This window comes from Hypanus sabinus, chromosome 9, assembly GCF_030144855.1.
Source record: "Hypanus sabinus isolate sHypSab1 chromosome 9, sHypSab1.hap1, whole genome shotgun sequence".
NCBI lineage: Eukaryota > Metazoa > Chordata > Chondrichthyes > Myliobatiformes > Dasyatidae > Hypanus > Hypanus sabinus.
Window position 1 is genome coordinate 11,696,313 of NC_082714.1, and position 13,230 is coordinate 11,709,542.

The window sequence follows — 13,230 nt, forward strand, 5'->3', positions numbered from 1 at the left end:
CTGACACCTGGGCTGGGTCAGTTTCAATAAGAACATCTGTTTGAGGTTACAAACCCAAACACGTGGCATTAGCTGTTCTTTCCCAAGTATCACAGGTGCACAACATGGATATCTGGGGAAAGTTCAGATGTAGGGATGTCCCAGGAGTGGACAATGTGTGATGCCTAGGTTATAAAGTACATTCAATCATTACAGACATGAATATAGACTTAAAACACTTACATATCTGATAAATATCTTCTACCAGCGAAGATTTCTTTGTTAAGAATACTAATATTATTGCCCTGTAGATATCTGGGGAACAAAAGAAGACTATTAATTGAAATAGAACCTATTCTACTTATCACTTCAGTTTGACTTTCACCCATATTAGCAACAAATATGTTAGTGAAGTATTTACAAAATTTATCACCCAACTTCCCTGAGATGCCCGAGAAAAATGCTATGGACTTGTTTCTTTCTATTAATCCATTGTGTAAAGGTTTAATATCTTTTATTTGTGATAAATTAGTATCCTTACGGCGCACCCCTTTGGATAAAATCAGAATGGCTTGGGAGCATGACTTAAATATCCCTTTATCTGATGAGGTTTGGGACTCGATTCTCAAGTCGGTTAACTCCTCTTTGTGCTCGCCACTGTCTTTTACAGTTTAAGACTGTTCATAGGGCTCATAAGTCCAAATCTAAATTATCTCGATTTTATCCTAATGTTAGTCCTCTTTGTGATAAATGCAAAAGTGGCGAGGCTTCTCTCATTCATATGTACTGGACCTGTCCTAGTCTAGAGAAATTTTGGAGGGATGTTTTCTTAACTTTATCCTGTATTCTGAATCACCACTTAGAACCTAACCCTTTAATTGCTCTTTTTGGTTTCTTGGTTGAGACAAATATACGTTTGAGTTTGACTAAACATCGAATATTATCTTTTGCTTCTCTCCTGGCTAGACGTCTAATTCTTCTTAGATGGAGAGATGTTGCCCCACCCATGCACGTTCAATGGCTTAACGATATTATGTCCTGTTTAGATCTTGAAAAAATTCATTACTCAATTCTTAATTCAGACATAAAGTTTCATAAGGTCTGGGGACCTTTTATTGAGTATTTTCATAACTTTCCTTTTGACTAAGTTTCTTTTTCAGTCCCTTGCTTTCAGCCTTTCTTTTGGTAGTAGGCATTATTATCTTCTGTTTTTAATTGTATTTACAATTTTGGGGGCTTGAATGTTCTGATTTATATTTCCTACATTTTGCTCTGGTTGGTCTGGAGATTTTTTTCTTGCGGGGGTGGGGGTGATACTAACTTTACATGACTTCAATTTGGGTGCTTTTTCAATAATTATATTTTGTATTATATTACCATTGTATGTTTATCTTGTACTGTATTAATTTCCTATTTCGTTCTTGGGGTTTTTTTTGTACTGTTGTAGAAAATGCATTAAAAAATCAAGAGAAAGAAAAACAAAATAGTAAACAGTTAGTAAACTGGTTATTAAATCCCCATGAGGGATCTTGGCTCGAAATGTCAACTCTTTATTCCATTCCTTGGATGCTGCCTGACCTGCTGAGTGCCTCCAGCATTTGTGTGTGTTGCTCTGGATTTCCAGCATCTGCAGAATCACTTGTGTTCATAGAAAACTACTAATTTTTCTTCTTGAGATATAGTGTTTGTGATGTATTATCTAAAACAAAAGTTTTCAATAATATGCAATGCTGAGGTCTTCTTGGAGAAAGTGCAATGATAATTCTTAAGTGTGTAATATAGAGAGTAACATCTTGATTCTTTCAAGGTTTTTTGATGATACCCACTCTGATCAGATTTGGTCACACTTATTTAACCATTTTGAGACCATGATAAAACAGACAGCACATCTGGACAGATAAGGAAGAGGTCAGCCACATGAACCAATGAGGTTGTGACAAATATCAAAGAAGACAGCTAGAAATTAATACTCCTAAACACACTATATTAATGCCACATGTTATACTCCACTTCCACATCCAGTTCCAGTTACAGACACTACTTATTGTGTATTCAGCTCTTCTGAACCGGCGTACGTTCCTAAATATCCACATTAATTTAATATAGAATAACACACACAAAATGCTGGAGGAACTCAGTATGTCAGGCAGCATCTATGGAAAGGAACAACGAGTCAACGTCTTGGGCCAAGACTTCCACCAGTCCGGCATTTTCTGTGTATTACTGTAGATTTCCAGCATCTGCAGAATTTCCTGTTATTATCAACTAATACAGAATACAACACATAGAACTTAGAGCAAATTACAGGCCCTTTGAGCAACGATGTTGTGCTGACCTTTTAACCTACTGTAAGATCAATCTAATCCTTCCCTCCCACATAGCCCTCTATTTTACTTTCTGAGTCTCTTAAATGTTCCTAATGTATCTGCCTCTAACACCACCCCAACAGTGCATTCCTTGCACTCACCATTCTCCGTGTAAAAAAACCTTCCTTTGACATCCCCCCTATACTTTTCTCTCAACATCTTAAGTTGACTCGATGACTACAAAGGCATTCTGCTCTCTGTCGTCAGCCCAAGACATTTGGGGAAAAGCTTAAACTGTCACATAGACCATGCTAAATGTGGAACAGCTTCCCAGAACAAACCCAGCAAATAAATTTAAAATCCATGAATGAACAATTCACTTACAATTTCTCCAGGGAAGTCAAATTGTCCAAAAAGTTTTCATCGAGTGAGAGAATGCCATTGTATGAAAGGTCCCTGGAAAAGAACAGAGCTGTTAAAATTTATTCATATTCCATTTACAGAAAGCCAAGGTGATGTTGATGCTTAAACTTTAAGGACAGAAATTTATTTTGCATAGTAAACGGCCAATTTTAACCGGAAGCCTATGATATTGGATGCACAGCTAGCTCCTCACCTTACAAGCTTTATTTTCCTAAAAAAGCCAATATTGAATGCTATCAGCTGAGTATAAAAAACCAGCATTCTGCTCAATACTGTGGAAATCCAAATCATGGAACCAGGTTAAAGTTACTTGCTATGTGAAATTCTTGAACTTGTGACATTGGTTCCCTGATCATTCACCAGACTTATCTAATGTATGAAGAATAACTGTCATGCAATTACTACAGCAATAAGCGGCATGCCCTGGTCTGACCACCCAGTGGGCCAGAATCCTCCAGGCTCTGGTGCATCTCCTCCTCTGATTATTTGAAGATTATTTTCAGCTGAGTCTTGTCTTAGTTATCAGTGCTCCTGTGCTGTGTTTAGCTTCTCTATGTAAGTTCCCTCTGTTTTGTTCACCTCTGCTCAGTTTTGAGTCTACCTACACTGTGTCCAGTGATTCTCGAGTCCTATCCTGTGTTCTCTACTAACCAAACCACAAGTAAAGATTCTTTGTTCAACTCCATCCTTGTCTCTGATCTCCTCTGCACTCGGGTCCGCCTGGTCTAAGTCTCTCTTGGCAGACGACTGGCTAAGGATATGGAACTTCAACATAACAACCCTGGTTTGAATCCACCCTGGCAAACACTCCTTTTACAATAATATTTAAAAGGTCAAGCCCCCAACCATTGCTGGGATGACTTAATTTCACCAGGGCCAGGAGAGAATATAAGTTGGGATGCACTGTGGGGAGATGGGCGGTAATGGAAAAAGCAGCCAAGGATGCTGTTCCTAGTCCCTATCCCAAGCTCTGCTGCTTGATTGAGATGTGAGTGACAGGCATGCATTCTAATAGCTCCCTCTTTTTTCAAGTTACTGTTTATTTTTTTAAAGCATTTGTGATTCAATATTCATCAGTGTTGACTGTCTATAAACCATTGGATGATGTGACAGACATTATAGGTCAGCAATGTGCAGAGTTTAGTTGGAGAGTCCTTATCCTCATTACGTTTTCTAGACAGACATATCTGAATATAGTACAGAAAGTTCCTTGCACTTTTAGTACAGACAGCCTTATTTAGATGAGTGTCAAAGCAGACAACATCAGGTGAGAACACGAGGAAATCTACAGATGCTGGAAATTCAAACAACAACACACACAAAATGCTGGTAGAACACAGCAGGCTAGGCAGCATCTATAGGGAGAAGCGATGTCGACGTTTCGGGCCGAGACCTTTCATCAAGTGTGCCCATTTCCTTCTCAGCAAATTTTCATATCTCTTTCCAAATCCTCATCTAATGAAGTACTTCTAAAGCTTAGTCGCTACTACAATCCAGGACGCTTCTTAGGCCACAGAGCATTTATTTTACTTAAAAATAATCTCTCAGACTCACACCACCCCTAGACTGTTATCCGAACCATGGAAACTTATATAAGAAATAAAAAAAACTAATTTGTGCAGTTTACAGCCATGTCTGGTGAACACCAGTGCAATCACAACAGGTGACCCTATGTAACTGCTTATGGTCTCCAGGCTCAAAGACGGTTTCTATCCTGCTGTTATAAAACTCATGAATGGATTTGTTATTCATTAAAAATTAACTGTTGACCTCACTATCTACCTCAAAGTTCAAATTAAATTTATTATCAAAGTACGCATACGTTATCATATACAACCCCGAGATTCATTTTCTTGCAGGCATTTACAGGGAAATAAGGAAATAAAATCAAACTTTTCAGAAAACTGTATATAACCAAAGACTGACTGATGGCGATGTGCATAATGAGGCAAACTCTTCCAATAATCATTATAAGAATCCTTGAAAGTGAGTCTGTAGATTGTAGAATCAGTTCAGAGTAGTTCAGGAGCCTAACATTTGTAAGGTAATGTGTTGTGGAGTATTAAATTTTGCAAAAATATTCGATGAAAGTCTGAACAATTCCAAGTGACACTTTAGCTTTTTACAAAAGCTCACAGCATGTAAGGTGTCGGACAAGTTAAACACTGTAGGTTTGTTTAATGTTTTGCTAATAGCAGCTGGATTCTTACCCTGTAGGTTTGTTTAATGTTTTGCTAATAGCAGCTGGATTCTTACCCTGTAGGTTTGTTAAATGTTTGCTAACAACAGCTGGATTCTTACCCTGAAGGTTTCTTAAATGTTTGCTAATAGCAGCTGGATTCTTTTTTGGCCTCGGGTGCTAGTGGCACGAGAACAAAAGACTAGAGAGTTGTCGGGACAAAAGATCTGTCTCTAAGTGCTTGTGGATTGAACCCCTATTTATTGAGGTACCTTTTGCTCGGTTCTTAGGACTTCAACTGGTCCAAGGAATCGCGATTGATCGATGCCTAGGTCAGACCCAGGATAATTTCATGAGTCAGAATTTTGTGACAATCAAGTCTCCCGATAACAGCAACAATCAAGTGGAGACTAAGAGTTGTAAGCCCTGAAATCTTTGTAACTTATTACATGGTATTCAGTGTGGTTTGTTTGTGATTTCTCTGGTATGATGATAAATTAGATTTGAGTTACTTTGTTGAGCTTGTACACTTATTACCACATTCCTCGGATACTCAAATTGGTTTGGATCCTTTGGGTCCGATGAACCCAGCCCTTTACTGTTCCTGAACCTGGTGGTGTGGGAAATAAGGCTTCTGTACCTTCTGCCTGATGATAGCATTGCTGGATGGTGTTGGGGGCGAGGGGGGGGGGTCCTTGATGATGGATGCTGCTTTGCAGTGGCAGCATCCCATGGCCCCTGCACCATATTACTTCCTGCGCTGCACAATTTCTGTAACTATTACTCTATATCCTGCCTTCTGCGGTACGCACACAAGGGCTAGAGGAACTCTGCAGATAAGGCAGCATCAATAGAGATGAATAAACAGTCAATATTTTGTGCCAAGACTCAGAATCCCGATGAAGGGTCTCGGTCAGAAACTTTGACTGCTTATTCCTCTCCATAGATGCTGTCTGACCTGCTGAGTTCCTCCAGCATTTTGTGCATGTGTTCCTCAAGGGGTCCAGCATTGGCAGAACTTCTTGCTTATGATTCTGCATTCTCTTATTGTTTTTCCTCAAAATATTTATGTTTTGAAATGATCTGTATGGATGGCTTGCAAAACTATCTTTTCTTTTGTAATTTATTTTTTATTGAAGTTCATCATCAATCTTTTCCATAAGATGTATTTCAGATATTCATTGCATCTTGATACACATATCAAAAGTAAACTAATATCAATACCAATCCCATGTGAGAGATCAACATCGGCCAAGACCATGGGTAACACCCTGCTTTTTTGTGGAATTAGTGCTGTGGAATCTTCTGCATCCACCTAAGATCAACAACCCAAATCAGAATCAAGTTTATTATTACTGACATATGTCATGACATTTCATGGTTTATGCCAGCAATAGTGGGCATGACATCAGAATTACTATAAGTTACAAAAAAAAAATCAAACATAGAGTGCAAAAGACAAATAGTGAGGTAGTGCTCATGGCTTCATGAACCATTCAGAAATCTGATGGCAGAGGGGAAGAAGCTGTTCCTGAATCATTCAGGCTCCTGTACTGCCTCCCTGATGGTAGTATGTTCTAGTATATAGGAGGGCATGTCCTGGGTGATGGGGGTCCTCAATGATGGACGCCGCCTTTTTCAGGCATCGCTCTTTGACGATGTCCTCAATGCTGGGGAGGCTACTGCCCATGATGGAGCTGACTGAGTTATCAACTTTTATCTTATGGTACCTTCTACAAATCAGTTTGCCAATTTGATGTATCCAGCGTGTTACAGATACTATAAGTTACAATAAATAGATAGACAGATAGATAGTACAGTGCATGACATAAAATACTACCAGTTACAAAAAAACAAATAAATAGTGCAAAAGAGGAATGACTGCTCAGCGGAGGAGAAGAAGCTGTTCCTAAAACATTGAGTGTGGGTCTTCAGGCCCTTGCCTCCACTCTGATGGTAGCAGTGAGAAGAGGGTGTGCCCTGGGTGAAGGGTCATCAAGAGAACAAAATTGTGAGAAGGAGGTCACGGGTTCAAGGACCGTTCAGAAACCTGATACTGGCGAGAAAGAAGCTGTTTCTAAAACACTGAGTGTGGATCTTCAGGCTCCTGTACCTCCTGACTTGACTCAATAAAGGCAGTGTCCCCAGCAGTATGGCATTCCCTGGGCAATAGCCTAATGGTGTAGTGCTTCTCACAGTGGGAAGTGGTTAACTGCTGATCACCAAATGCTAATTCTGTTTCCTTTCATCACAGGAGTCAAAGTAAATTTATAATCAATGCACTTATGTCACCACAGACTACCTTGAGATTTCACAGCATATACCATGACATTAAACCTGATTCTGAGATTCATTTCTTGCAGACGCTTACAGGAAAATAAAGAATACAAAAGTATTGATGAAAAGCTATCCATAAGTGAAGATTGACAAACAGCCATTGTGCAAAAGATGACGAATTGTAGATTAATAAATAGATAAATGGATAGATAGATGGATAAATCAAAGGCTGGATGAATGAACAATACTAAGAACATGAATTAAAGAGTCCTTGAAATTGAGTCCGTCAGAAGCTGAGGTGAGTGATGTTATCCACACCTCGGGCTTTGTGGTGAAACCTTTGCGTACAACAGCAAGTGGTAAGTACTCCTTCAACCATTGACAGAGCAGCCAGCCACGTAGCTCAAACTGAGCACAAAAGGAGAAGAGACTTTGCCTAAACTTGTTCTGTCAGTGGAGCGTGAAGTAGTTTTTCAGGATCAGCACCGTCTCCCATGCAACCATTGCTGTAAGCTTCAAGGGGGTTTTCCTTTCTTGACTTGTTGTCTGGTTAAACAACAACACAAGATGACGTTAGCAGAAATATAATAGTTAGGATAACAACAAGTGCGTTCAAACACTCTGGCACTTTGAATGTATCAAAGTGGATTTGGGAGACTCACCATAGGGAGATCATGAGTTTGAATTACCCTACTGAAGGTATGTTGCTTAGTTAAGTCAAGACCCTCTCTGTGCTTTGGGATAACAATTCAATGGTAGGATTTGACAAAGAGCAGGGTAACCTTCCCTTGTAATCAAATCTAGAAACAGCACACCAGGTTATATCTAACACGAGAGCAGGTATTAGAATTTCAGCTTGTCTTTATTCCAAGGGACGGTTCCCAGCTGTAAGAACAGGGTTCAGTTCCCACTGCTGTCTGTAAGGAGTTTGTACATTCTCCCCATGGCCGTATGGGTTTCCTCCCACAGTCCAAAAGATGTACAGGTTAGGGTTGGTAAGTTGTGGGCATGCTATATTGGTGCTGGAAGCATGGAAATGCTTATGGACTGCCTCCAGCACAATCCTCAAACTGTGTTGGCCCTTGATGCAAAACCACACATATCACTGTATGTTTTGATGTTTCAATGTACCAGTGACTAATAAAGCTCATCTTTAATCATCCCTGTACCATACATGCACCTTAAGGGTGAACTTCTGATCTTACAATTAATATCAGCATGGCCCATGACCCTTATTGTCTACTTGCACTGCACTTTCTCTGTAACAGTAACCACATCACAATATTCTGCTTTCTGTTATCACAGTCCCCTTTCCCTACCTCAAATTACTTGTGTTTTGAAATGATGTCTGTATGGATGGCTTGCTAAACGAAGTTTTTCACCATTGGCGGAGAATTTCCATGATTCATTGATATCCAGGTTAAGTAGTTCCTGCTCCTCCCAGTCCTAAATAGCTGAACTCAAACTTTGATATGGGTCTCCTGTCTAGGTAGCCCAAGCAGAGAAAAAGCAAACCGACTGTTGTATGACAGGGTGGGCTCCAGGCCTCACAATCTACAGTACTCTGCAAATGTCTTAGGCACACTTATACAGATAGGATGCCTAAGACACTTGCACTGTACTGTAGTAATTTTATGAATTGCACTGTCCTGATGCCACAAGTAAAGCAGATTTCATGACAGATGTGAGTGGTGATAAACCTGATTCTGATATGGGTCTCTACTGTGGACTGAGAGTGGGAAGGGGGCAGGGAGAGGGGAATCATGGTTGGGAAAGGGGGAAGGGAGAGGGGAGGAGTGGGAAGCACCAGAGAGACCTTCTGTAATGATCAATAAACCAATTGTTTGAAATCAAATGGCCTTGCCTGGTGTCTCAGGACTTGGTGTGTATACACTTGTCCTAGTACTCCTTCTCTGTCACCTGTCCCACACCTCTCCCGCAGTGCCCCACCCTCACCATTCCCAACATCCTTTGCTCCCGCCAGATTTACAAACTCACTCTCTGTTCCACATTGACAAGTACAGTACTGTGCAAAAGCCTTAGGCACCCTAGCTATATATATGTGTGTGTCTAAGACAGTATTGTACCTCATTACAATCTTGCACTTTCTTGTTTACCTGCACTGCACTCTTTCAGTAGTTTTTACACTTTATTCAAAGTTCCAAGTAAATTCATCATCGAAGTGCAAAAATGTCACCATATACAACCCCAAGATTATTTTCTTGCAGGCATACTCAGAAAATCCAAAATAGTGTCATTGTTATAGTCGTACCTTATTCCACCTCAATGCACTGTGTAATGATTTGATCAGAGTCAGAATCAGAATCAGGTTTAATATCACTGGTATGTGTTGTGAAATTTGTTAACTTGAAACCTGTATGAGCAGTATGCAAAACAAGCTTTTCACTGTATCTTGGTATAGGTGACAGTAATAAACTAATGACGAATTATCAATAGAATTCATCCTCCCAACCTCTAGACCAAAATGCAACCCTTGCATCTTCCTCTGAGGCAAAATGTGAACTGTTCTACAGCCAAAATGCCAAAATCAATGCTTGAAGAGTTAAGCTTTTACAAAGCTAAACTCCAGGGACTTTGGGCCTTATTTACTTTACCATTGCTAAATCGGGCACATGAACCCAGATCACACCAAGCTATTGATTCCATTTTTATTTATTATTTAGAGATACGGCACGGTAATAAGCCTTTGCAGCCTGAGTCTATGCCATGCTGTTACACCCAAGTGCCACTAATCTACTGTCTTTGGAATGTGGGAGGAAACCAGGACAGCTGGAGGAAATGCATGCAGTCACAGAGACAACATGTAAACTCCTTACAGACAGTGGCAGAACTGAACCCAGGCCTCTGGCACAGTAATAGCAATATGCTAACCACTACGCTACTGTGTTACTGCACAGTAGAATACAAGCCACTGAAGCCCACTTCACAAGTTTCTTATTTCAGTGACTAAGAAAATATTTCAACATAAATAAAACAATAAAATAACAAATAGGTTTCATTATAATGGTGACATTGGAACCAATTTTCAACCATTATAAATGTATCACCCCTCCATTTGAGCTCCTCTATTTAAGTCGAGTAACATACAGAGAAACAAGTAATAAGTCTTGTTCCTTGTTTGACATCAATTGTCATGGAAACATATGGGTTAAAATTTTTAACTTCATACATCACTGCCTGATATTAAGGACAAAAACAGTTCTCACTTCAAAACAGCTCCAACCAAGTCTGAAATAGGAAAATTATCTGGTTCGCTGATCTAAAGATTTGGCACCATCTTCAAAATTTTGTCTTAAAATTTTAGGAAGTGGAAAGAGAGAGGGACAAAGCCAGGCCTGTATCAAGCAACATCTGTCTACCAAAGGTGTCAATTTCCCATCAGCTCTGGTTCTGAGCCGGGATTTATGTCTATTCCCAGAACAGCTCAAAGAAATGCCATCACTTCTTTGCTGCTGCCATCAGGAGCTTAGTTTCCACATCACCAGGTTCAAGAAGGCTCATTACCCCTTAACTATCAGGCTCCTGAACCAGTGTGGATTACTTCACTCACCTCAACTCTGAACCGGCCCTACACCCTACAGTCTCACTTTCAAGTACTCGACAATTCATATTCGCGATTTTTTTTGTTTATTAATATTATTCTTCTATTTTTTCTTTTTTTTGTATTTGCACAGTTTATTGTTTTCTGCACAAGGTTTGCTTCTCCATCTTGGTTGTGTGTATGTGTTTTTCATTGATTCTATTCTGTCTCTTTATATTTGCTGAGGACACCAACAAGAAAATGAATCTCAGGGCAGCCTAACTTGGTTGCTGACGCAAGGTGATGCATTTTACTATATGCTTCGACATACACACAGTGGCCACATTATTAGGTATGGAGAAGAACCCCGTGTGGTATTCTGCTGCTGTAGCCCATCCACTTTAAATGTTAATGTGCTGAGCGTTCAGAGATGCTCTTCTGCACACCACTGTTGTAGTCAGTTTGAATCAATCTGGCCATTTCTCTGTGATCTCTCTCATTAACAAGGATTTGTCACCCACAGAACTGCCACTCACTGGATTTATCTGAATTTTACACCATTCTCTGTAAACTCTAGAGACAGTTGTTTGTGAAAATCCCAGGAGATCAGCTGTTTCTGAGATACACAAACTATCTTGTCTGGCACCAACAATCTTTCTATGGTTAAAGTTAGTTAGATTACGTTTCTTCCCCATTTTGATATTTGGTTTGGACAACAACTGAACCTCTTGACCACGTCTGCATGCTTTTACACAGTGAGTTGTTGCCACATGATGGGCTGATTAGATAATTGCATTAATGAGCAGGTGTACAGGTGTACCTAATAAAGTGGCCACTGAGTGCATATGCAACAAATAAAGCTAATCTTTAAAGATTTTTATCTTTACCCATTTTCTACACATTGAGATCCCACAAACTGCATTGAAAATGAATCAGGCTGATAGGATATACAGCGTGGAAACAAGACCTTTGCCATAACACATCCATACCAACCAAGTTGCCTTTATGAGCTTTTCTCATTGCCTGATAATCCACTAAACCTTTCCTATCTACAGTATATACCTGTTTCTATCAATTCCTGTGTCAGATTTTTCGACATTCCTATAACCGTCTGTGTGGTGTATAGATGAGTAGTGGAGAGTATATTGACTGGCTGCATCACAGCCTGGAATGGAAACACCAATGCCTTTCAACAGAAAATCCTACATAAAGTAGTAGGAGCAGCCCAGTTTATCATGGGTAAAGTCCTCCTCACCATTGAGCAGATCTACATGAAAAGCAGTCGCAGGAAAGCAGCATCCATCATCAGGGAGCCCCATCACTCAAGTCATACTGTCTGAAATATTTCCCTCTCAACTCAAGGAACCGCTCTCTGATCCGAAACTCCCCTACCCTGGGAAAAAGAACCAAGATTATCCACCCTATCTATGCCCCTCATTTTTTTTTGTAAGCATCTATAAATTTACCCCTTGGTTTCCTGCTCCTCCTGAGAAAACATCCTATACAGTCCCATTCAGTAGTTCCTTACATAGCATGTCCACCTTTTTCAGTAAACTCTATAGAACATGAAACAAATGACAAAACAACAAGAAAACAAGCCCCATTCCGCCCTCCTATCAAACACACATGCACTCTCATCTTCAAGTTCCCATTATCTGTCATTCAACCATACATGAATACATCCAAACGAAACAGCATTTCTCTGGAGTACCAATGGTTACACACAGCACAAGGCACAAATAGTGCACATATCAGTAAAATGCAGCCACACAAAAGTAAATAGTCCAAGACTCTGAAGCAAATACACAGTCCTCTAAGCTCCAGACAGGCTCTCTTCATCGGCCTCCAGCTTCCAACAAGATATTGCGCCTTCAACTTCTCCAACGGACTCACAGATATTTGTGGACTCAGGACTCCAGTCATTGGGCCTCCACTTCTAGACATCCAATTGACCTTCAGGATTCGATCTAGAATTCCAATTGACTTTTGCCCCAATATGCCACCCCAACCCTACTGGCACACCAGGTCTACAGCATGTGCCCTTTGCAAAACCCACTGTAGTTTTTCTCCAAATCCACTGAAAACCAAAGATCCCCACCATCTGAGCCATGCCTTCTTCTTGCAGCTACCATCAAGTAGGAGCTATAGAAGATACCTGGGTCCTTCTCTTTCTCCATTGGTCCACTCTCATCTCCTATCAGATTCCTTCCTCTCTAGCCCTTTATCTTCCCTTCTCACCCCACCTGGCTTCACTTACCACCTTCTAGCTAGCTTCTTTCCCCCTCCCAACTTTTTATTCTGACATCTCCCCCCCCCCCCTTCCTCCAGCATTTTGTGTGTGTTACTTTTGACTTCCAGCATCTACAGACTTCCTCGTGTCTAGCAGTTACAGAAACCTAAAGTCCCACACCACCAGGTTAAGGAACAGTTACTTCCTTTCAGCCATTCAGTTATTAAAACAACTTTCCCATCCCCAATTACTACAGTTTAGTAACACCATGGCCACATTGCACTAAAATGGACTG

The 13,230-nt window shown here is 40.3% G+C and overlaps 1 protein-coding gene across 2 annotated transcripts in view; it reads right to left on the reverse strand.

The window, feature by feature from the left end:
• The window catches only part of pkd1a (polycystic kidney disease 1a), a 272,402-nt gene that overhangs the window by 189,655 nt on the left and 69,517 nt on the right, over nt 1-13,230 (reverse strand). For both annotated transcript variants that reach the window (XM_059979055.1, XM_059979056.1), the window contains exons 2-3: nt 2,670-2,741; nt 223-294 (exon numbers count right to left, since the gene is read on the reverse strand). In XM_059979055.1, the coding sequence (XP_059835038.1) occupies nt 223-294; nt 2,670-2,741 (144 nt within the window). The remainder of the gene's footprint in view (nt 1-222; nt 295-2,669; nt 2,742-13,230) is intronic.